The sequence below is a fragment of the Ooceraea biroi genome, chromosome 10 (assembly GCF_003672135.1).
Source record: "Ooceraea biroi isolate clonal line C1 chromosome 10, Obir_v5.4, whole genome shotgun sequence".
NCBI lineage: Eukaryota > Metazoa > Arthropoda > Insecta > Hymenoptera > Formicidae > Ooceraea > Ooceraea biroi.
Genome location: NC_039515.1, coordinates 6,246,109 through 6,270,656, shown reverse-complemented (window position 1 = coordinate 6,270,656; position 24,548 = coordinate 6,246,109). Strand labels below are relative to the sequence as shown.

Genomic DNA, 24,548 nt, shown 5'->3' with positions numbered 1-24,548 from the left:
TTCATTTGTGGAAAAGGATTTTTTATTCTGCACAAGCGATAAAGAGAATTTTCGAAACTGCAATTACCATCGCTATAGTGAAAAAATAGTTCACTAGCAACTCCAGCATGCCCTTAAGGGGGGAGCCTGCTTTAGAACGCTGAAAATAAGGTATATTTTACGAATTGTTGTTGGAGAAACTATACAGCGGATCATTATAAAACTTTGATGCATTTATTAGTACATGTTTAAAGATAAAAAAAATTATTTTTTTATTTGAATATATCGCCTGTAGAGGTCGTCCTAGAGAAATCTTAGTGCAGCCGCGTCGCCGGCATTGCAAATTGGTGAGCATTCTCCTGCCTCCAAATTTCGTCTGAACTGAAAAATTGAAATATCTTCTCGTTATTTATGAATTCCCATCGTCGATGAACCAAAGAGAGGAGAAAAAAGTTGAAAAGTGCCAAAATGGTGGAGCTTAGAACACAAAAGTACGATTTTTAGGCAAAGTTGTTGAACTTTTTCATGCAAAAATAATTGTTTAACTTAATGTTTTTATGAATATTAAAGGTTCATCGACGATGGGAATTCATAAATAACGAGAAAATATTTAAATTTTTCAGTTTGGATGAAATTTGGAGGCGGGAGAATGCTCACCAATTTACAATGCCGGCTGCACTAAGATGCCTCCAGAACGACCTCTACGGGCGATATATTCAAATAAAAAAATAATTTTTTTTATCTTTAAACATGCACTAATAAATGCATCAAAGTTTTATAATGATCCGCTGTATAGTTTCTCCAAAAAAATTCGTAAAATTATACCTTATTTTCAACGTTCTAAAGCAGGCTCCCCCCTTAACGATAGGACGATAGAGTCGTGCGTATATGTACGTTTATTTCATACCCAGGATTCGTTCTGCGCGTTCTGCGGTGTTAGGATCTGCGTGCAGGTCTCCCGTCTCTCAGGTGGTATCGCTCTGGTGACCGTCTGTTTGACCGTACCGTTGTTCCTCACGGAGTATCTGTTCTTCCTGGGATTGGACGCCGTCGGCAAGCAACAACAGAGAATGTCCCTTCGGCCGGAACGCCTTCGTCGTAGGTCTAAACTGACCATCGCGGGGAATATTAGCAGCATGGCGGCCAGATTGAATACCAACAGGATGCCGGCTTGCAGACAGAACGTTCGAAGGGCTGGGATCGGAATTATTGCCGCCGCGAAAAACGCGGAAACGTTACTAATACCCGCCAACAGCACCGACAGGCCGGTTCGTTTGAGAACGACTCCCGTTTGCTCGCCGCTGGGCACCTCGTTCACCGAGAGCTCGGCGTACGTGTGCGTCAGCAGGAACATGTCATGCACGCCCAAACCGAGCGCGAGAAATGGCACTATCTGCGTCGTGGTGGCGTTAAATGGGATCCCCAAAAGCGCACAGAAACCCAAACCGGCTGCTACCGTGGCGCAAACCAGTATCACACCGACTATTCCCACTCCGGACTGCGAGCGCACTGGATCCTTCCAACGAAAGAGTGCTATTCCGGCGTATAACAACTAAAAAAATTAAAAGCAAAACCGATAAGCAAAGGAGTGGACGACAAGATGATATATTGGGTCATTAAGTATGAAACTTTACAAATAGAACATAAACTTTTGCATTTTTTGGCACATGGACATGATTTATTTTCAATCGAAATATGCGCCCATGTTATCTACACACTTCTGCCATTTTAGTGGTAGTTGGTCTATGCCTCTACTATAGAAGCCAGGAGTACGGGAATCGATGAAGTCGCGGAAGGCTGTTTCGACTGCCTGTTGAGAATTGAACAATTTTCCCACCAACAAGTTGTCCAAATTCCGGAAGAAGTGATAGTCGGTAAGTGATAGATCTGGTGAATATGGTGGATGACGGAGAGTTTCCAATTCCAACTCCTGTAGCTTTGCCACGGTCAGTCGTGCAGTGTGCGGTCGAGCATTATCATGCAACAGGATTGGCATTGACCGATTGACCAATTTCGGTTGTTTAATAGCAAGTTGTTGCATCATTTCGTCCAGTTGCTTGCAATATACTTCAGCCGTTATCGATGTACCAGGTTTCATAAAGTTGTAGTAGATAACACCTGACCTGGACCACCAAACAGTCACCATAAGCTTCTTCTGTGTAATGTTGGGTTTCGCGTGATGTCTCGGTGGTTCATCAACGTTCAACCACTGATGTGAGCGTTTACGATTGTCGTAGAGTATCCACTTTTCATCGCAGGTGACAATTCGATTAAAAAAAGATTAATTTTTGTGACGGGAAAGCAAAGAAAGGGAAGCCTCTAGACGTTGCGCCTGCTGCGCATCGGTCAATTCGTGCGGGACCCATTTGTCCAACTTCTTTATCTTACCAATTGCAGCTAAATGAACAATATGGTGGGTATGGAAACATTGAATATCGATGCCAATTCACGTGTACTTTGAGATGGATCGGACTCTACTACGGCTCTCAAGTAATCATTATCCACCTTCGTCTTTGGTCTTCTACGTGGTTCATTAGCGAGGCTGAAATCCCCATCTCTGAAGTTTTTGAACCAATTGCCCACCGTTGCTTTAGTAGTTGAACTTTCACCAAATACAGCGTTGATATTACGAGCTGTCTCCGACACTGTGGTTCCACGGCGGAACTCATATTCATAAATCACACGAATTTTGGACTTTTCCATAGTTCTATAAAAAAGAATCCACCAATAAAACTAATGAAGATATTTGAAGAAACAAATATGACATTTGAAGAGCGAACATACATCTATCACACTAACCTAACCTGATACTGACGTCTGGCGCCAAATTTGAGATAACAAATGTTAAAAATGGCGCTTTTACATTTGTAAAGTTTCATACTTAATGACCCAATATAAATAAATAAAAATATAAATAAAAATCATTTCGTGTTTCGCTTGAATAGTTTTTCGTCTAAGCTGTGTTGTTACATTTAATTATCGAGTTATTTCTAACCATGAGCCCGCATCCAATCGCAATCTTCATGACGGACACCTCGCTGTACTTCCCGAGGATATCGTTCATCGTGGTCGTGCTGAAGGCGTACAGATTATACGGTGCCGACCCATTGATGTCCATCAACTTTTTCACCTCATTGCTAAATGCTCTTTGCCAGGTCTCCAGCACCTGAGCCGCTTTCTCCTGCGACCAATCGATATGGTGGACCTTGTAGGTGTTCGCCAGGAAATCGTACAGCTCGCGCTCGCCCATCAGCTGCACCACGGTCTGCAGAGCGGCCGCGCGAGTCAAGTGGCCCGTCTTGTTGTGCTTGGCACCGCCGACCACCAGCTCCTCCGGCCAATGCATGTATTTGGCCGCGAAGCCGTAGCAACCACCCGTCAATTCGACCCCTACGTCGGGTACCTGTTACAGAAAACGACATTGGGAGCATCAACCGGGACGTTAACCGCTTTCTAAGCGCGCGAGAAACTTGGCGAAGTACTTTCGACCATTAAACCACTCTCGGAATATGATATGATCAACCGTGAAAAGAACAATTCGAAGCGTTGGCGGGCGATTTCGAACAACAATAAGCAGCAACGAACTCGAGCACAAAGCTCCAAATGGAGATATTCCTTTTGCTCTTCGCCGTCTCGAGTCTTTCCGCGCATTTTGTTTCTCATCGAAGAATGCCTCAAGCGTGACCGAAGGCAAAACCGCGTCAAGCCATGCCAGAAATTCCTTCGACAAAGAATTATTACTGGGACTTGGAGCGACGTTCTCTTTTATATGGTAGCCGGGGGACCCCACAGCGAGAGATTTTATAGGACCCTATAAAAGGGCATACCAGCCGTGATTCTGGGCGTTCTGACTGCCCCGGGGCCTTGTCCTTTATATCATATGAGAATACGGATAAACATTCATAATATATGTAACGGAAAATGAAGCCTCGGCAAAGCAAGATAATCTTGGGCAAGAGATTACCGTTCCGATTAGAACCGTCCCCGTACGCGAAGGAAACTACGGAAAGATCGTGTCTGACGTTAGAAAAAATTTGTGTTTCGAGTCGGAAACTCGTAGGAAAATTTTCTCCCGGACGCGTCTACCAGACACTGGTGTCATCACGGGCCGCGCCTTCTCGTACGCGCGAAATACGCGACGCCGGTTCTCGAGTTAAACACCCGATCAATGACGCCCCGCCTGCAGCTACACTCGAAATATTCCGAGGTGCATGCGTGCCGCATCGCGTAGCCATTAAGTGCAATTACTTTAAGTACGAGGGCGAGCATACCCGTTATAAAAATAGAAATAGATACGTACGCGAAGGAAAACGCGCAAAGAGGGAGAAAGACAGGGATGCAGAAAGCGAGATTAAAGAAAAGAAAAGGAAGAGAGAAAGAGGGAGAGAGATATATATGGGATGTTGCATACGCACACGCGCGCGTAGCGATGCGGTTCACGTTGTACACGTGTCAGGGCATGCCGTATGTTAATGACACCGAAATGATGGCCGCGTAATGCGATGCGCGGTTGCGCGCGCGTGAGACCACCACAACCTGGATCGAGCGCGCTTGCGACCACCGGCGTAGCGCAATAATGACGCACGTCACTCGATTTTATTATTTCAATGGGCCGCCGCGGCCCACGCGACTCGCATACTCGTCAACCGTTTCGCGCAGGAATCGTCTTTTCGTTCCTTTAAACCGAGAGCCCGCTGCGATCATCTTTCCCGTCTGACTATCGCGCGAATCGGAACCGGAAGCATCATTGCCGGCGCGGTGTCGACGCCGATCTTTACAGAGAAACTTCTTGCAGCGAGAAGCGTTTCTGAAGTTTTGCGGAAACTAATGAAACATGAGTTTATCTTACAAGGGAACTAACACAACTGCCCCTCATCGATTTTGATGGGCTTTGGATATGTTGTAGAGCATCGAAAAATATTAGACCCCTATTTTTTTTAGCTGCGTATCTCAACGTTTAGGGGTTGAAACAGCCCCTCGAAGATAATGAATGTTTTCATTTTTAGCGAATATCTTTGAAAATATAAGATATATGAAAAAATGTTTTATACAAAAGTTTTATAGTATTTTATACCCTTTACAACGGTGTAATCACATTTTTCGAAAATGTCACATTTTTTAATTTACCCCTATCTTCGAGGGGCTGTTTCAACCCCTAAACGTTGAGATACGCAGCTAAAAACAAATAGGGGTCTAATATCTTTCGATGCTCTACAACAGTGCTCGGAATTAGTTGCCCTTTTCGGGCCGATTTCAGAAGCGACGCCTATCATTCCCCCACTAACGCTCGACGCGCGACGGCCGAGCCGCCGAACGCTGTGTCTTTTTCATTTTTAGCGAATATCTTTGAAAATATAAGATATATGAAAAAATGTTTTATACAAAAGTTTTATAGTATTTTATACCCTTTACAACGGTGTATTCACATTTTTCGAAAATGTCACATTTTTTAATTTACCCCTATCTTCGAGGGGCTGTTTCAACCCCTAAACGTTGAGATACGCAGCTAAAAACAAATAGGGGTCTAATATTTTTCGATGCTCTACAACAGTGCTCGGAATTAGTTGCCCTTTTCGGGTCGATTTCAGAAGCGACGCCTATCATTCCCCACTACCGCTCGACGCGCGACGGCCGAGCCGCCGAACGCTGTGTCTTTTTCATTTTTAGCGAATATCTTTGAAAATATAAGATATATGAAAAAATGTTTTATACAAAAGTTTTATAGTATTTTATACCCTTTACAACGGTGTATTCACATTTTTCGAAAATGTCACATTTTTTAATTTACCCCTATCTTCGAGGGGCTGTTTCAACCCCTAAACGTTGAGATACGCAGCTAAAAACAAATAGGGGTCTAATATTTTTCGATGCTCTACAACAGTGCTCGGAATTAGTTGCCCTTTTCGGGCCGATTTCAGAAGCGACGCCTATCATTCCCCCACTACCGCTCGACGCGCGACGGCCGAGCCGCCGAACGCTGTGTCTTTTTCATTTTTAGCGAATATCTTTGAAAATATAAGATATATGAAAAAATGTTTTATACAAAAGTTTTATAGTATTTTATACCCTTTACAACGGTGTATTCACATTTTTCGAAAATGTCACATTTTTTAATTTACCCCTATCTTCGAGGGGCTGTTTCAACCCCTAAACGTTGAGATACGCAGCTAAAAACAAATAGGGGTCTAATATCTTTCGATGCTCTACAACAGTGCTCGGAATTAGTTGCCCTCTTCGGGCCGATTTCAGAAGCGACGCCTATCATTCCCCCACTACCGCTCGACGCGCGACGGCCGAGCCGCCGAACGCTGGTCTCAGGGGCGCCACTATATGAGATGTACGCTGAGAGCATTATCCCAGCGCCCTTTCGTCCAGTCATTAAAATTTTTCTAGCTAAATAAGTTTTACTTTCACAATGAAAAGTGAAGTACTAAATTTTCAATTATTAATGTAGTAGAGGAAAGTCCCCGATTATGAGATACCATATCGATTTTGCCGAATGTAAGGAAATCTATAGGCAGAATTTAAAAATGTAATACGTTCTCTTGAAGAGAATTTAATAAGCTTTAGGTTGGTCAAATGAAAAATCTAATTCAAATATTATTTTTTCTGAAAATTAAAACAATTTGAAAAAAGAGCTTTACGCAGGATCGAGAAAGTGTGCTCCTAATATAAGATACCTCGAGAAATCGGTGTTAAAAGTGCAAAATGCATCAGTATTGCAATTAAAAAACTTTATTAGATCGTTTTATAAAAATACTGCTGCCACAGCCTTCGCCAAATCTTCACGATTCCACTGTCGACGCTTCCTCGTATCTCTAACCTCCATAGTCAGATTCTATAAAAATTAAATACACAAAAATTCGTATTAACTTTTCTTTAACCTTAAGTAGTATTTTCTTTCTTTTTATTACACTACATAATCTTCATATTCGAGCAATAATGATCTCATATTAAGAGTACCCTGAATGTCTCATTATACGAGCCACACGCCTAGCGGTTCCGCGATCGTGAAATCTAACCTCTACAATTAAGCAATTCAACAAATCGCGTATTTTCCTGTTACTACGATTCTACTCTATCATTGCATACTGAATTTATTGCCAACCATTTCTTTATTATGTAATAAACAGGGTTTAAAGACTTACCTCAAGTTCCTTTGACATGTTCACAATTTCACAAACCTTTTCTTGCAAAAGCTAAACGCAATAACGAACAATGAATTTTTCACTAAATACATTTTACACCAAGAGTAATAAGTTCATGGTGGAATTAACAGATGGTGCTCACTAGTTTAGCAGAAACCCCATTATCTCATATTAGGAGCATGTCTCATAATAGGGGATTCTCCTCTATACACACACACAGTAATAATTTTACATTACACTTTAATAATAAGTTAATAATTGACAATTTAGTACTTCACTTTTCATTGTGAAAGTAAAACCTATTTAGCTAGAAAAATTTTAATGACTGGACGAAAGGGCGCTGGGATAATGCTCTCAGCGTATATCTCATATAGTGGCGCCCCTGGGACACAGCGTTCGGCGGCTCGGCCGTCGCGCGTCGAGCGGTAGTGGGGGAATGATAGGCGTCGCTTCTGAAATCGGCCCGAAAAGGGCAACTAATTCCGAGCACTGTTGTAGAGCATCGAAAAATATTAGACCCCTATTTGTTTTTAGCTGCGTATCTCAACGTTTAGGGGTTGAAACAGCCCCTCGAAGATAATGAATTTTTTCATTTTTAGCGAATATCTTTGAAAATATAAGATATATGAAAAAATGTTTTATACAAAAGTTTTATAGTATTTTATACTCTTTACAACGGTGTATTCACATTTTGTAATTTACCCCTATCTTCGAGGGGCTGTTTCAACCCCTAAACGTTGAGATACGCAGCTAAAAAAAATAGGGGTCTAATATTTTTCGATGCTCTACAACATATCCAAAGCCCATCAAAATCGGTGAGGGACAGTTGTGTTAGTTCCCTTGTTACATACAGTCTATTCACGATACGAGAAAGCTCCGCTTAAGGAGAGAAATTAAAATTCAATATTTTTCAATTCTAACCGTGCGAAAATGCGACCCACTAAGTGAATAAATATTCATCGCCGACTTTGTCATTTCACTCTCCGCTAGTTGGAGCGTCAAAGCAGCCACCGGTTCATGCACGTCAGTTAGAGTCAGTTAGAGAATTCCAAATCATCGTTTGTTATTCTCGAGGCGAGGCGCATGGACGAACGGCGCCGTAACGGATGAATGTGAGACAGCCTTTGCGTTACGTTATCCTGCTGCAGCGTTTCTCGTTTAACGTGAGACGGATAGTCGGTCTCAAACTGTTAGCAACTTGCAAACTTTATCGCTAGAATTGCGGAATGCCAAAACGTTTCGATGCCGCACAGTTTCGTACGGTACCGATTCCAGGGACCCAAGTATCTCAAAGACTAACGGTTCGCGGGTGTCGAGGGCGACTAGACATACTAAAAGAACTTACCTCCTGAGATTTTTTGTTAGGCGCGGTTTCCGGGCATTCCGCATCCGCTGGATTCAGACAGGGCTTGCTCTGATAGCCGTTCGTTATTCCAGCTCTCTTCATGTAGTCTTCGAGTGTCTTAAACGGAAACGAGAACTCCAACTTCTTCATATCGTTCAACAAACTGGAGGGATTGAGATTCGTCCATCGGACTGGCTTATTGTTATTCTTTATTCCACTGTTTGTCCGTGTCAGAGATCTAAATAATTCCGTTGGATATTAACCACATGTTGATGGTGACGAGACTGAGATGCTTGTAAGACGATTACATAATTTATTTCATTATTCTTGTTGTTGAAAAGAGATGCTTTTCTTTCGAGCAAACAATTTTTAGCGCATTACTAAACAGCTGGATGGAAAGTACTCACGGTATGTGAACGGGATATTCTGGACCCAAGAGTTTGCTACCTTCCCAAAAGCAATCGAGCGGTGTGATGATAGCGCAAGGTATAATACTGTCAAAGATCTGCAAATGATAAATAAATAGGTATAAATGGATATGTTTTCGAATAAATAAACATATTTTGACGTTGTCTTAAATTGACAGAGTTTTTCAGTTACTCAAGACTCAAAGACCCCGTTTTTCTTTTTGTTTTAAATCTGATCAAAATTCAAACAGTGAATTTTTCTATTTGGAAAAGTCATCATTATCGAACTGCAACTGCGGATAATGACGAGTTTGATGAGGCTGCATTTCAAGGGCCGTTCGAAAAACGCGCGGGCAAGTACCAAGTGTTTAACTGACACTTGGACGCAAGGTGTAATCTAAGATGATCTTGTCCAGCGTCGGACGTTAGGCGCGCGAGGGTTACGAAAGAACGTGGTGCACGGACCGCCCTATTCGAGTTTCCTGGAACCCAGAGGTGGGTCTGCGTAATGGCTCGGTACCCAGAAAAACCGTGTGACGATCGTCAATGTCGGTGCCGTGGATATTTAGTCGGATCACATTTTGTTTATCGTTCTACACGGAATAAATCTTCTTTGCTCGTTTCATTATTTTTGCTCCGTTGTTAGCCGAGAGCCTCCAAGTAGAGGAGAATCCCCTATTATGAGACATGCTCCTAATATGAGATAATGGGGTTTCTGCTAAACCAGTGAGCACCATCTGTTAGTTCCACCATGGACTTATTACTCTTGGTGTAAAATGTATTTAGTGAAAAATTCATTGTTCGTTATTGCGTTTAGCCTTTGCAAGAAAAGGTTTGTGAGATTGTGAACATGTCAAAGGAACTTGAGGTAAGTCTTTAAACCTTGTTTATTACATAATAAGGAAATGGTTGGCAATAAATTCAGTATGCAATGATAGAGTAGAATCGTAGTAACAGGAAAATACGCGATTTGTTGAATTGCTTAATTGTAGAGGTTAGATTTCACGATCGCGGAACCGCTAGGCGCGTGGCTCGTATAATGAGACATTCAGGGTACTCTTAATATGAGATAATTATTGCTCGAATATGAAGAGTATGTAGTGTAATAAAAAGAAAGAAAATACTACTTAAGGTTAAAGAAAAGTTAATACGAATTTTTGTGTATTTAATTTTTATAGAATCTGACTATGGGGTTAGAGAAACGAGGAAGCGTCGACAGTGGAATCGTGAAGATTTGGCGAAGGCTGTGGCAGCAGTATTTTTATAAAACTATCTAATAAAGTTTTTTAATTGCAATACTGATGCATTTTGCACTTTTAACACCGATTTCTCGAGGTATCTTATATTAGGAGCACACTTTCTCGATCCTGCGTAAAGCTCTTTTTTCAAATTGTTTTAATTTTCAGAAAAAATAATATTTGAATTAGATTTTTCATTTGACCAACCTAAAGCTTATTAAATTCTCTTCAAGAGAACGTATTACATTTTTAAATTCCTTACATTCGGCAAAATCGATATGGTATCTCATAATCGGGGACTTTCCTCTATCTCTTTCAAACTTTACGAGTATTTCTCTTTCTCAAAAATCCTTCGCATACTAATTTTAAGAGATATTCTATGTAGCAAAAGTAGAGGTTTAAGCAAGGTAATTAAGTTCCGAGGACTCTAACGGTAGTGTTAGCCCTTGAATTATGAACGCATACAAAAGTGACGTGCGTGCATCGATATCTCTCTCTCTCTCTCTCTCACCCCTCTCTCTTCGCTAGGGGTCCCGAATGGAGACAGCGAGCGACAGCGCATAAACACGCGCTCTCGCGCGCACGCCATTCATACTGCGCCGATGCGCGCGTGCAGCTATCGGGCGCGTCGTACGCGCCGCGTATCCGTACGTATGCGTACGCTCGTTCGAATTACCTGGTCGATATAGTGCAGGTCGAAGTTGGGTATGCTCGGCGCGTAGCACAAGTCCTTCAGCCTCCACGTGCTGCAATGACATACACGCATTCGTGAATACGAGATGGAAAGACTAATTTTCCAGGTTGCAAAATTTAAGAAACACAAGACGAGTTTCGTTATTTCACGTCTCCTTTACTCGATTTTTTCGTAGAAAATCCCCTTCTCCTTAATTTGTACGCGCGTTTATAAAAATTATGTCGTCATAATGTATACGCTAAACACAGTCTGTAATCTTGCTACCCAATTAATCCGGTTTTTAATTTGAATGCTAACCCGGCATCACCGGATGCTCCTTTTGTGTATACAAATGAGAAAGCGCGGACGGGGGACTTACATGTCGAACAGGTGCACCGTAACTTGCGTCGCAGCCTTGAGTACTGCCAAATGTTCTTTGAGCGCGGCCGGGTGCAAGATATTTGCTCCGGAATGCCTTGGCGTTTGGATGACGAGCTGGTGCGTCGACGCGGCAGCCTCGCCGAGCGCCTCCGACGCGTAGGTCAACTCTTTCTGCAACCTTCCACCTTCTGCAAAATCAGATAACAAGGCGATTAACTTTGGCATACTTGAAATTGTTATCTTTAGCAGTAACGCACAGAATCATTTTGCGTTACGTTACGTTACGTTAGAGCTAAAGGCAATACAAGGTTTGCCTTTGTCAGGCAAACCTTGTATTGCCTGATAAAAAGGCCGTGATTAGTAGTATGCCTTGAGAGCTTAGCTTCTCGCTTCTGCGAGGAAACTAGCGGAGCAACAATGTCGCAAATTTCACACCCTTTAGTGTCACTTTAGCCGAATGACTTCATAAGCCCTGCCCAAGGTGGACGGTGTTTGCGACTGACGTGGACGTTGGAGTTCTCCGAAGAGAAACATTCACCGGGACAGTGTCGTAATACACCCGTTTCTGCGCGTCTTTGTACCGACAAAAATTCCCGGCAGTCTGCCAATAAAACGTTCCCAGAAACGGATGTGAAAATAGCGGTTTGAAAAAGCAAGAGGAAGATCGATTCGCGCTCTGGCTCTCGTAGATTATCTATCCTTTTAGTGGTCCTCGCGGCCCTATCGTTAGCGCGGCATGATCTTTCTCGCCTAAACGCTGTTGTGCTTTGTAGCATAAACAGCATGTATGAAGGGTCCCTTCATTCAACAACAACAACAACAACAACAATATTGCCGGCTCTCGGCTTACCCTATCCCATTCAAAGGGATTAAAAGGAGTTAGGTGTTTCAGAGGGATTTTAAAGGGAACGTGGCGGAGGAATTATTTTCCTTAATGCGCACGGACGTTCAGCGCGGGTTTACTTGACCTTTCCCAGGTTCATTTGGAGGAAACAAGTGAAGCGTTGTCTTTGCGAAGGACACCACGAGCACGATCTAAAGGAGTATACACCGCATGCACGAGCAGTAGTAATGGACGAGGGGCACACGAGGATGATGGCCGTTGCGCGCGGAGTACTCTGGTATCCCACCTAGTCAGATTTCACCGTCAAAAATGCCGACGGCGTATTTGCTCGTTCCGCCACGACGCCGGTCGCCGTGGACCACCCGTATTGCTTGCCGCGCGAGAGCGGTTCTCAAACGAATCCTGCAGAAACTATCAGACGTACCGTCCACGCAGTCTCGTGCTGCAAATTTGCTCCACGGAGAGGAGGATATAGGCTATAGGATGATGGGACTTGGCATGCACAGCGGATACGCTGCACTTGTGCCGCCTTCCAAGATTAAATGCAAATCGATTAGATTCGATTAGATATACAGGTTTTAGTGGTTTTGCAAGAATAATGCAAGTACGAGTGGAAAACTTTGCGAAAAAGGACACAGAAACGTAATTGTCTATAATGCGGGATGCTGCTCCGGGATTGTATGTAATATTATTGCTAATGTTTATTTAACTAATACGAAGAACGTTCCACGTCCCCCAAATTAATGATATAATATAATCTGCCCTTTAATACAGTTTTCGATGGGAAATCTTCAAAATCGACTCGGTGACTTGTGAGTCGACCTGTAGAATGCGACCGAGGATCGAGCGTAATAAAGACACTACTCTCTGCTCTACGCGCGCGCGCGAAGCAAGAAACGTGGCTTAACGGTGGAAAGCAGAGGAAAGGGAGAAGGAGAGACAGAGGAAGAGAGGGAGAGAATGAAAAAGGGCAGCGTCGCCGACGGAGAAGACTCAGCTTAGAGAGGGGACTAGCAGGCAGGATATTCTTGCGGGAGGAGAGGGGGCGGGAGGGGGAGGGAGGGGTACCGGGCTTGATTTATCGACGAGGCGTCTCTGTAATTATTTCCCCGTCCCTGTCTCGTTCACGGGGGCGAGCTGCACCCCGTCTATCCGCACCCTTCCGGCTACCGTGATTGCGGGGCCTCGCGCGCGCATCTCCTCGTATCGCATCCCGCTTGCCGCGGGGCACCCTTGAATGGCCGCGTCGTCTTTCAGGTCCCTGTCGGCGCGCCTCATTCACCATCCCTCTCCTATTGTTTCCGCGAACTCGTTGCATCCCGGAGGACGGTGGACTCGCGCGTGGAAATCGGGACATCCGAGCCCATTGACGTTAATGCGACATCGCGGGCACCGTTTAACGGTCCAACGAGATCGTAGAGGGCAACGAGAGTTCTATTAGGCCAGGGGGGATAACGATTTCGACTCGATCATCGATCGGATGGCGAGTACTGTATCCGATCAACATAAATGGAACGTAATGAGAACTGGGAGAAGAATTTCCTTGGACGACACGAGTGCCGCTGCATCACTGCCGATTAAGATGTCTCCTTTGCGTTGCTATTATCCTAATTATTTACTCCAGATCGATCGGCGGTTCTCATCGGGATGAATCTATTCATTAACGTGCGTGTTCATCTGGCGCGCAAGTGCGGACAGTTTTATGACGTGTGAAAATGCAAGAACCACGTGGTGGCTGCAGCCTTGTTAGGGGTCCTTGTTCTCGAGACACGCCCCGATTGACCGCGCGGCGGTTTGGATCTTCGAGGAAATGCTTAGAAATTCCCGTGTGGGAGAGGAGCGTGCCCGCCCGTTTTCCTTTCCGTGAGATTAATGGGCGGTTAGGTTAGGTTAGGTTAGGTTAGGTTCCTCATGGCGGCGTCTCAATTCTCCCAAATCTTGTACAACAAAATTCAAAGCCCCGAGCGTCAATCTCGGTTTCCCGAACTTGATTACGCCCGAATGCGTTTCGAGGTAGTTGTCGCATAAACATTTACACGTTTCTTCATTTTTCATTTATAACAATACGGTTATGGCTTCCTGCGCATCTCCGAAAGAGGGACTTTAAGAAAACGGAAAGAACATTGTGACATCGTTTGCCCCTTCTTGAAGATACCCCCTACCTAGTTTCTCGTCTCTTTGAGTCTTTCGACGAACAAACTGAGATGTCCCGTGATCTCTATAACCGGGCGAATGAGAGTCACTGGGATTGGATGGGGCTCGGTTCCGGTGAATGGTCGCGGTGGGTGGCCCGGTGGGCTCTCTGTGCGCCGAGCCAACCCAGCCAGCCAACCAGCGGTGGGCCTGCGTGCCTGAGCCGAGTCTCGGATCTTCTCTCTTCGGACAGCCGGAGTCGAGCGAGAGCAGCTTCGTCGTGGGGCCCCCGCTCGTCCCTTACCGATCAACCCCCCTTCCGTTGCTCGCAGTCGTCGCTTGCTCGCTCCGCTTAGCCGCACGCGTTCTTCGTCGCTCTCTCGACACTCCGTCAGGAATAAGTCGGTAAAAGGGGCCACAGGAGAGTTCCTGTACCAGGTAGCTGAGGTCCACCCTCTCCCGAGTACCGCGACGCACGATGCTTCCTTTCTCCATCTCGCGGCTCCTCTCTTCTATCTATCCAGTGCGCATCAATTGCACGAAAGAAGCGCATCAACCATTCATCCGTAAGCACTCGTCAAGTTAGAAAGTGGTCATTTGAGCGTGACAATGTCATTTAATCGTCTATTGTTTACCTAAGGAGAAGTCGAATATGTTAAATAGCGACAAACTCTACGCTACAATAAAATCAAATAAATCGATATAATAAAATAAAATCACATTCACAGCTACACAGACCCCAATAGATACGTTGAAGAGACTGCTCTTTACAAAAATGTACGAATAAATAAAATTTGTATCTGTATTTGTGCAGGCAATGCAGGGAATCATGAATAAAAATCATCGATAAAAAGGAGAAAGAAAAGTTCATCACATTTTCGTGGACCCATTGAATCCGAAACTCGACGAATCAGGAAGATGATCCAATCTACCTGGCACGTTTGAAACGACCTGTACAGGGCCAAGGAAGCCGCCTTGTCGCCCAAGTGCAACAAGGACGGGCGGAGGACGAAAGCACGACCGTGCACGAGGGCCGGCCGAGTGCTTACATCTTCATTAGGCCTCCATGCCTTCCAGTGTACGAGACAGAGAAAGGTGAGAGTGAGAAGGGAGCAGATGCAACGAGGGAGACTGGGAGAAAGGAAGAAAGAGACCGTGGCGGAGAGGCCGAGAGGAAGAAAAAGAGCACGATGAGATGAGGAGGAGAGGACAGAGTGAGAAAGGGCAGTGAGAGAGAGCTGAAGAATCGCCATTCCCATACCCACTAAGAATCTGTTGTTGTTGCACCGGCGGTCGGCCGGCCACATAAACAGAGGGACTCATCTTCTGTTTACTCGCTGTGCAATTGTTGCATACACGCATGCACGCACGCATGTCCGCGATATCGAGTATCGCGCGAATTGCATCGCAACTTGTGACTCGCTCGAGAGGTTGGCGATGATGCGCGATACAAACGAGGTGTTTACTTCCGACGAATTGTTGCGTTGCTCGAAATGATTGAACGCAGTCACATGGAAGGGAATCCACTGTTGGATTTTTCCATCTCGGTCGCGAATTCCCGATCCACGTAACGTGCCAATGCTTAATGATCAGATGATCATCGAGTATCGCTCGTCAAAAATTGTTATCTCGCTTTCAGTTTAACGTCTCGTTTCCATTCCATTTGCATCAGCGTTCTTCTAAACTGGCTCAAAAGATTCGCAAAAAAACTGCATATTTGTTATACTCGTTTAAAAAAAATAAAAGCTTGCATTTAACTTGCGTTTCCTCCTAAAGGGACGGTACCCACAAATATTTGAAGTATCCTGTACACGTCGTTGCTTTCTTATTCGGGGTGGAGGTAAAATAAGCTATTCCCATCTTTCTCCAACGTTGTTCTGTCGTTCTGCCGTTCTCTCGTGAATGCTAAACGCTTCCCGCCACATGCAGTTGTCTGAGCGCGGAGAAAAAGAAGAGAACGGATATTGGCGCGTGTGCCATTCACGTTTCTGCTTAACCTTCCGGCAATCGCGTCTGTCTACAAAGTACAGTTTCGATTCACAGGCAAAACGAGCACATTTTTCTTCCAACTGACAGTGATTTGATGTTTAACCATGAATATGATTTTCGTCTTCTCATACTTTCCAACTATATCGTAATCATCTCAAGTTGTTAGTAGCCCAGTGATACCTATCATTGGCCCTCCCTGTCTACCGTTGCAACTTTTATCTTTCTTGTATTTCTCAGTTTAATCGTCCTGTGACTCCGATATATAATTCTCATCGGTTATTGCTGAGAATATATTGGGTTGGCCAAAAAGTAATTGCATTTTTTTTATATAAATAAAAGGCGAATTTTTCATGGGAAACAAAAACTTTATTAAACAATACATTGTCCATTTTGTTTGATTATCTTTTGCCATTTTTCAGGCAACTTCATGATTCCGCGCTCAAAAAAGTTCTTATCTTTTTCAGCAAAAAACTATTCCAACGATTTCATATCCTCATCAGCAGTCAAGGTTTTACCATTCAAGGCGATTTGCAAAGAACGAAACGAATGGTAATCTGATGGTGCCAGGTCTGGCGAATATGGTGGATGTGGTAACATCATGGTAACACATCCCATCCAAGCTGCAACAATTTTTCACGAGTGACCAAACTTGTGCGTGGTCTAGCGTTATCGTGGTGAAACACAACACCTTTGCGATTCACCAATTCTCGACGTTTCTGTTTGATGGCATCATTTAATTTATCCAGTTGACGACAGTATACGTCTGAATTAATGGTTTGATTCCTCGCAAGCAGCTCAAAATACACAATACCTTAAAGTCCCACCAGACTGACAGCATAATCTTTCTTTGGTGAATATCTGCTTTTCAAGTGCTTTCAGCAGGTTCATCACGATCTTTTTCGTTTGACGTTGTTGTAGACGATCCATTTTTCGTCGCCTGTTATCATGCGTTTCAAAAATCGATCATTTTCCTCACGTTTCAAAAGAGAATCGCAGGTGTCAATACGCTTAGTGAGATGAATTTCTTTCAGCTCATGTGCTACCCAAATATCGAGCTTACTAATGTATCCAAGTCGTTTTACATGGTTTTCAACACTCGATTTCGATATGTCAAGATTCTCAGCAATCTCTCGTGTCGTTAAACGCCGATTGGAATCGATCAGTGCCTTTATTTTGTCGTCATCAATTTCGATTGGCCTTCCTGAGCGTGGTGCATCTTTCACATTAAAATCTGCAGATCGAAATTTAGTAAACGAATTTTGACACTGCCGCAGTTTTAAAGCATCTTCGCCATATACATGACATAACTTTTTATGAGCTTGCACAGCGTTTTTCCCTTTTCGGAAGTAACAAAACAAAATATGACGAAAATGTTCTTTTTAATTTTCCATTTTGAAATCGACGGCAAAGAAACAATTGTTAACGAAATCGCGTACTTTCTTTTTCTAAAACAAGCTTGAACCGTGAGTTGTTAACCTACATAATGAATTTGCGGTTTAGAATGAAGTTAGGTACATTTCAAGACATGTATGTCCATCTATTGGAAAAAAACGCAATTACTTTTTGGCCAACCCAATAAAAGGCGAATTTTTCATGGGAAACAAAAACTTTATTAAACAATATATTGTCCATTTTGTTTGATTATCTTTTGCCATTTTTCAGGCAACTTCATGATTCCGCGCTCAAAAAAGTTCTATCTTTTTCAGCAAAAAACTATTCCAAGAACGATTTCATATCCTCATCAGCAGTAAAGGTTTTACCATTCAAGGCGTTTTGCAAAGAACGAAACGAATGGTAATCCGATGGCGCCAGGTCTGGCGAATATGGTGGATGTGGTAACATCATGGTAACACATCCCATCCAGGCTGCAACAATTTTTCACGAGTGACCAAACTTGTACGTGGTCTAGCGTTATCGTGGTGAAACACAACACCTTTGCGATTCACCAATTCTCGACGTTTCTGTTTGATGGCATCATTTAATTTATCCAGTTGACGACAGTATACGTCTGAATTAATGGTTTGATTCCTCGCAAGCGGCTCAAAATACACAATACCTTTAAAGTCCCACCAGACTGACAGCATAATCTTTCTTTGGTGAATATCTGCTTTTCAAGTGCTTTCAGCAGGTTCATCACGATCTTTTTCGTTTGACGTTGTTGTAGACGATCCATTTTTCGTCGCCTGTTATCATGCGTTTCAAAAATCGATCATTTTCCTCACGTTTCAAAAGAGAATCGCAGGTGTCAATACGCTTAGTGAGATGAATTTCTTTCAGCTCATGTGCTACCCAAATATCGAGCTTACTAATGTATCCAAGTCGTTTTAAATGGTTTTCAACACTCGATTTCGATATGTCAAGATTTTCAGCAATCTCTCGTGTCGTTGAACGCCGATTGGAATCGATCAGTGCCTTTATTTTGTCGTCATCAATTTCGATTGGCCTTCCTGAGCGTGGTGCATCTTTCACATTAAAATCTGCAGATCGAAATTTAGTAAACGAATTTTGACACTGCCGCAGTTTTAAAGCATCTTCGCCATATACATGACATAACTTTTTATGAGCTTGCACAGCGTTTTTCCCTTTTCGGAAGTAACAAAACAAAATATGACGAAAATGTTCTTTTTGATTTTTCATTTTGAAATCGACGGCAAAGAAACAATTGTTAACGAAATCGCGTGCTTTCTTTTTCTAAAACAAGCTTGAACCGTGAGTTGTTAACCTACATAATGAATTTGCGGTTTAGAATGAAGTTAGTTACATTTCAAGACATGTATGTCCATCTATTGGGAAAAAACGCAATTACTTTTTGGCCAACCCAATAGATTTCGCTACGATTTACCAATCTTGTAACGCAGACCGCACCATTCTCGCGGCGAAAATGGCGCATCGAATTCGGAACGGAAGAAAGCGACGAATGGTTGTAGGTACGGGTAGGTACGGGTAGGCAGGTGATTGAAAGCCGATACTTTGCGCTTGTACCGGATGCAGTTGCATGCGCTGATCGTTGCATGCTCCGCACCCTCGGGGCGTCAGACAGTCGTTCGACAGCCACGTCCAGTATGGGTATCACGAGACGTCTCTTAACCATCGTGCTGTCGCCACAATTGTGGAATCTTTTGACGTAATCAAGTGGCCTCTGCGAAATTACTTGACTGTACACAACGAGTTTAGTTTTATATTACATTGGATAAAAAGAATAGATTGTTTATCTCTCATCATTAAACATTCCTGAATTATACTTTATAATATCATACCTCGCAATAACTTTTGCCGTTACATTGACTGAATTTTCGAAACATTTCATGTAAATATAATTAACGTAACGAGCCATGTGACACGGATATCCTGTTTCGGTGCTCAAGAGTTAAGTATGTTCTTAGGTATCAGGAGAATGTACTCGCGAGTACATCGCAACGCAACCCTGTCTGGCTGTCGCACGGATTATTTACCGAGGTGCTGGTGGTGCAACGTGGAAAAGTGGCGGAAGAATTATGCGACCCGGCGGTAAGGAGCGGTATGCAACGTAAGGTCGAAGGAAGGCAAAGAGATATAACACCTTCAACAAAGGCGAGCTGGGGTGCCTACGAGATGGCGATATCGAGATGTGCGTGCATTACCATCGTAGAATTTAAGAACGCTCTGCAAGAACAGAGAACTTTCTCACAGAAAGAAATAAATAAATATCTACCACTATTTTTATTTAAACCATGTTTTCAAACTTGTCACATACACAGTGTATGTGCGCCTGCACCCGTACCGGATATCCGTGAGGCGACCGTGTGCGGCTTGCGCGCGTCACAAACATGCGGTCCGAACATGCGGGCGCAGTCTTTTCAGAAGAGCCGATTCAGCACGAGCGTGCGTCCGGTGGGCGATGAGTTGATGACGATTGCCGCATCGTGCATAACCGAGGGAAAGGAAAAGATTTAGATTACCATCTTACGTTGAAAGAAGATGAATGCAAGATCCCATTATAATTAATCTCTCGAGCGAGATACTTCTCCAAATCATTTCCGATGCTTTATGTTGACTTTGTGTTAACGTCATCACCACTCGTCATTGATATTGTTGGATGTTGGATACTATTCAAACAAATTGCACTCAAGTTGCTAAAGTGTTTGACTTTAACGGCAACAGACTCACTCATTGTGCGAAATTATTATCAGTAAATCAACAATTGATATTATTGGGTTGGCCAAAAAGTAATTGCGTTTTTTTCCAATAGATGGACATACATGTCTTGAAATGTAACTAACTTCATTCTAAACCGCAAATTCATTGTGTAGGTTAACAACTCACGGTTCAAGCTTGTTTTAGAAAAAGAAAGTACGCGATTTCGTTAACAATTGTTTGTTTGCCGTCGATTTCAAAATGGAAAATCAAAAAGAACATTTTCGTCATATTTTGTTTTGTTACTTCCGAAAAGGGAAAAACGCTGTGCAAGCTCATAAAAAGTTATGTCATGTATATGGCGAAGATGCTTTAAAACTGCGGCAGTGTCAAAATTGGTTTACTAAATTTCGATCTGCAGATTTTAATGTGAAAGATGCACCACGCTCAGGAAGGCCAATCGAAATTGATGACGACAAAATAAAGGCACTGATCGATTCCAATCGGGGTTTAACGACACGAGAGATTGCTGAGAATCTTGACATATCGAAATCGAGTGTTGAAAACCATTTAAAACGACTTGGATACATTAGTAAGCTCGATATTTGGGTACGACATGAGCTGAAAGAAATTCATCTCACTAAGCGTATTGACACCTGCGATTCTCTTTTGAAACGTGAGGAAAATGATCGATTTTTGAAACGCATGATAACAGGCGACGAAAAATGGATCGTCTACAACAACGTCAAACGAAAAAGATCGTGATGAACCTGCTGAAAGCACTTGAAAAGCAGATATTCACCAAAGAAAGATTATGCTGTCAGTCTGGTGGGACTTTAAGGTATTGTGTATTTTGAGCTGCTTGCGAGGAATCAAACCATTAATTCAGACGTATACTGTCGTCAACTGGATAAATTAAATGATGCCATCAAACAGAAACGTCGAGAATTGGTGAATCGCAAAGGTGTTGTGTTTCACCACGATAACGCTAGACCACGTACCAGTTTGGTCACTCGTGAAAAATTGTTGCAGCTTGGATGGGATGTGTTACCATGATGTTACCACATCCACCATATTCGCCAGACCTGGCACCATCAGATTACCATTCGTTTCGTTCTTTGCAAAACGCCTTGAATGGTAAAACCTTTACTGCTGACGAGGATATCAAATCGTTGTTGGAATTGTTTTTTGCTGAAAAAGATAAGAACTTTTTTGAGCGCGGAACCATGAAGTTGCCTGAAAAATGGCAAAAGATAATCAAACAAAATGGACAATATATTGTTTAATAAAGTTTTTGTTTCCCATGAAAAATTCGCCTTTTATTGGGTTGGCCAAAAAGTAATTGCGTTTTTTTCCAATAGATGGACATACATGTCTTGAAATGTAACTAACTTCATTCTAAACCGCAAATTCATTGTGTAGGTTAACAACTCACGGTTCAAGCTTGTTTTAGAAAAAGAAAGTACGCGATTTCGTTAACAATTGTTTCTTTGCCGTCGATTTCAAAATGGAAAATCAAAAAGAACATTTTCGTCATATTTTGTTTTGTTACTTCCGAAAAGGGAAAAACGCTGTGCAAGCTCATAAAAAGTTATGTCATGTATATGGCGAAGATGCTTTAAAACTGCGGCAGTGTCAAAATTCGTTTACTAAATTTCGATCTGCAGATTTTAATGTGAAAGATGCACCACGCTCAGGAAGGCCAATCGAAATTGATGACGACAAAATAAAGGCACTGATCGATTCCAATCGGCGTTTAACGACACGAGAGATTGCTGAGAATCTTGACATATCGAAATCGAGTGTTGAAAACCATGTAAAACGACTTGGATACATTAGTAAGCTCGATATTTGGGTAGCACATGAGCTGAAAGAAATTCATCTCACTAAGCGTATTGACACCTGCGATTCTCTTTTGAAACGTGAGGAAAATGATCGATTTTTGAAACGCATGATAACAGGCGACGAAAAATCGATCGTCTACAACAACGTCAAACGAAAAAGATCGTGATGAACCTGCTGAAAGCACTTGAAAAGCAGATATTCACCAAAGAAAGATTATGCTGTCAGTCTGGTGGGACTTTAAGGTATTGTGTATTTTGAGCTGCTTGCGAGGAATCAAACCATTAATTCAGACGTATACTGTCGTCAACTGGATAAATTAAATGATGCCATCAAACAGAAACGTCGAGAATTGGTGAATCGCAAAGGCGTTGTGTTTCACCACGATAACGCTAGACCACGTACCAGTTTGGTCACTCGTGAAAAATTGTTGCAGCTTGGATGGGATGTGTTACCATGATGTTACCACATCCACCATATTCGCCAGACCTGGCACCATCAGATTACCATTCGTTTCGTTCTTTGCAAAACGCCTTGAATGGTAAAACCTTTACTGCTGACGAGGATATCAAATCGTTCTTGGAATAGTTTTTTGCTGAAAAAGATAAGAACTTTTTTGAGCGCGGAATCTTGAAGTTGCCTGAAAAATGGCAAAAGATAATCAAACAAAATGGACAATATATTGTTTAATAAAGTTTTTGTTTCCCATGAAAAATTCGCCTTTTATTTATATAAAAAAACGCAATTACTTTTTGGCCAACCCAATACGTCACGCTGCATGTGTCACCAAATGAATAATTTCGTTTATGTTACAGAGGCACGTGATATAATATGTGAAATTAATATATGTACGTATATAATAAATATTTGTATTATACATAATATTGGTAAGAAATTCCATGCAAAGGCAATAAACATTAACACATACAATGATGCAAAAAGAAGAAGAAAGAAAAGACGAGGCCCGGGACCTCGGGCCAGATCGCGGATCCAACGTTCCGCGCCTCCTTTAACGATCCTTATAAATCCTTAACAGCGGCGGGTTTATCGCCGTGACTGCCGACGGCGATCGGGTTGCGACTTTCGTAGTTGCGGGAACCGATCGGGCGCATACCGATCGTTGAACGATCGTATCGCACGTGAAAGGTGGGAAGAGAGTGTTTTCGATTTTACGCAAAGTACACAGCAAAGTGCTTCCGAGAAATAAACTGCCAGAGAATTTCTAGTTGCAGATTCTTACTCCAACGCCGATTCGTCGCGTCGGACTGTGAATACCAGCGAGATAACGAGTAGAAAAACGGGCTTGACCCCGGCGTGAAGTTTCACAGGGTCAAGTGCCACGGAACGTCCGCTCGACGGATCAATCCCAGACGACGCCGATCTAGGAGGTCCGCGGTATCTTCCCTCCGATCGAAAAGCAGCGCATGGCATGGCGTTTCTTCATGCCAAGTCGAGCGCGTCGAAAGAATCTCTATACAGTTAGCCGTGACATCCAACATCTTGTACTTCTCTCTCTAGTCCGGCCGAACGGAATGTCCGTCCGCTCCGTCAGCTCGCCTTCCGTCATTGTGCGGCGCAGAATTCGTTACCGAGAAATTGATCTCAGTTATGAAGAGCGATCTTCTGGAAACCAACTGTAGTGGAACGGGCCACATGAAAGATCAGCAAGAAAAACCGTGCATCTGCGCATCGTGGTATCACGTCGTGTCATTCTCCACTTGTTCACTTTCACGCAGCAAAGAAAGCATGTTACGTAAAGGTCCGAGACGTACGAGACGCCACTAAAGCGCTCGGGGGCCAGCTGTAGAAGCTTAGCTAATTCGAGCAACGTGAAGACGTAGAAACGCGTGGTTCGGTACGTCGAGTTTTTCTCACTTACTCGTTCGCGTCGACGATGTGTGTAAGTTAGCAATACGTGCTCGAATTAACGTTCGAACGAGTAAATATAGAGGGGCCACCCAGGGTGCAACTAACGTAGCGCGTGTGGTGGGAGAGAATCCGCTCGACTCGTTTCCCTGCCGTGCCGCGTATCCTCCTTTTTCCTCTCTTTCTGCCTTCTTCTCCCCGCAGACGATTTATTCGCTGTCCATCTCGCTTGCCTACTCCCCCATTTTCCACGGCACCATAAAAATTTACGTCGCGCTTAAGGGCAAACGGAAGAATGAGACGCTTTCCCTCGCGTCGTGCCCCGTTCAACTGTCACGTGACGTTGCTCAAAGTGAGAAAATAAAGCGTGCACGACATGGCGAGTTAAGGGGGGAGCCTGCTTTAGAACGTTGAAAATAAGGTATAATTTTACGAATTTTTTGGAGAAACTATACAGCAGATCATTATAAAACTTTGATGCATTTATTAGTACGTGTTTAAAGATAAAAACAATTATTTTTTTATTTGAATATATCGCCCGTAGAGGTCGTCCTGGAGGCATCTTAGTGCAGCCGGCATTGCAAATGGGT

The 24,548-nt window shown here is 43.2% G+C and overlaps 1 protein-coding gene and 1 pseudogene across 1 annotated transcript in view; both read right to left on the bottom strand.

Moving 5' to 3' along the window:
* The window catches only part of LOC105286843 (protein patched), a 46,877-nt gene that overhangs the window by 4,676 nt on the left and 17,653 nt on the right, over positions 1 to 24,548 (bottom strand). The window contains exons 3-8 of the mRNA XM_011352085.2: positions 11,170 to 11,359; positions 10,794 to 10,863; positions 8,880 to 8,977; positions 8,473 to 8,710; positions 2,975 to 3,382; positions 887 to 1,531 (exon numbers count right to left, since the gene is read on the bottom strand). Of these exons, the coding sequence (XP_011350387.2) occupies positions 887 to 1,531; positions 2,975 to 3,382; positions 8,473 to 8,710; positions 8,880 to 8,977; positions 10,794 to 10,863; positions 11,170 to 11,359 (1,649 nt within the window). The remainder of the gene's footprint in view (positions 1 to 886; positions 1,532 to 2,974; positions 3,383 to 8,472; positions 8,711 to 8,879; positions 8,978 to 10,793; positions 10,864 to 11,169; positions 11,360 to 24,548) is intronic.
* On the bottom strand, positions 1,664 to 2,682 carry LOC113562779 (annotated as a pseudogene).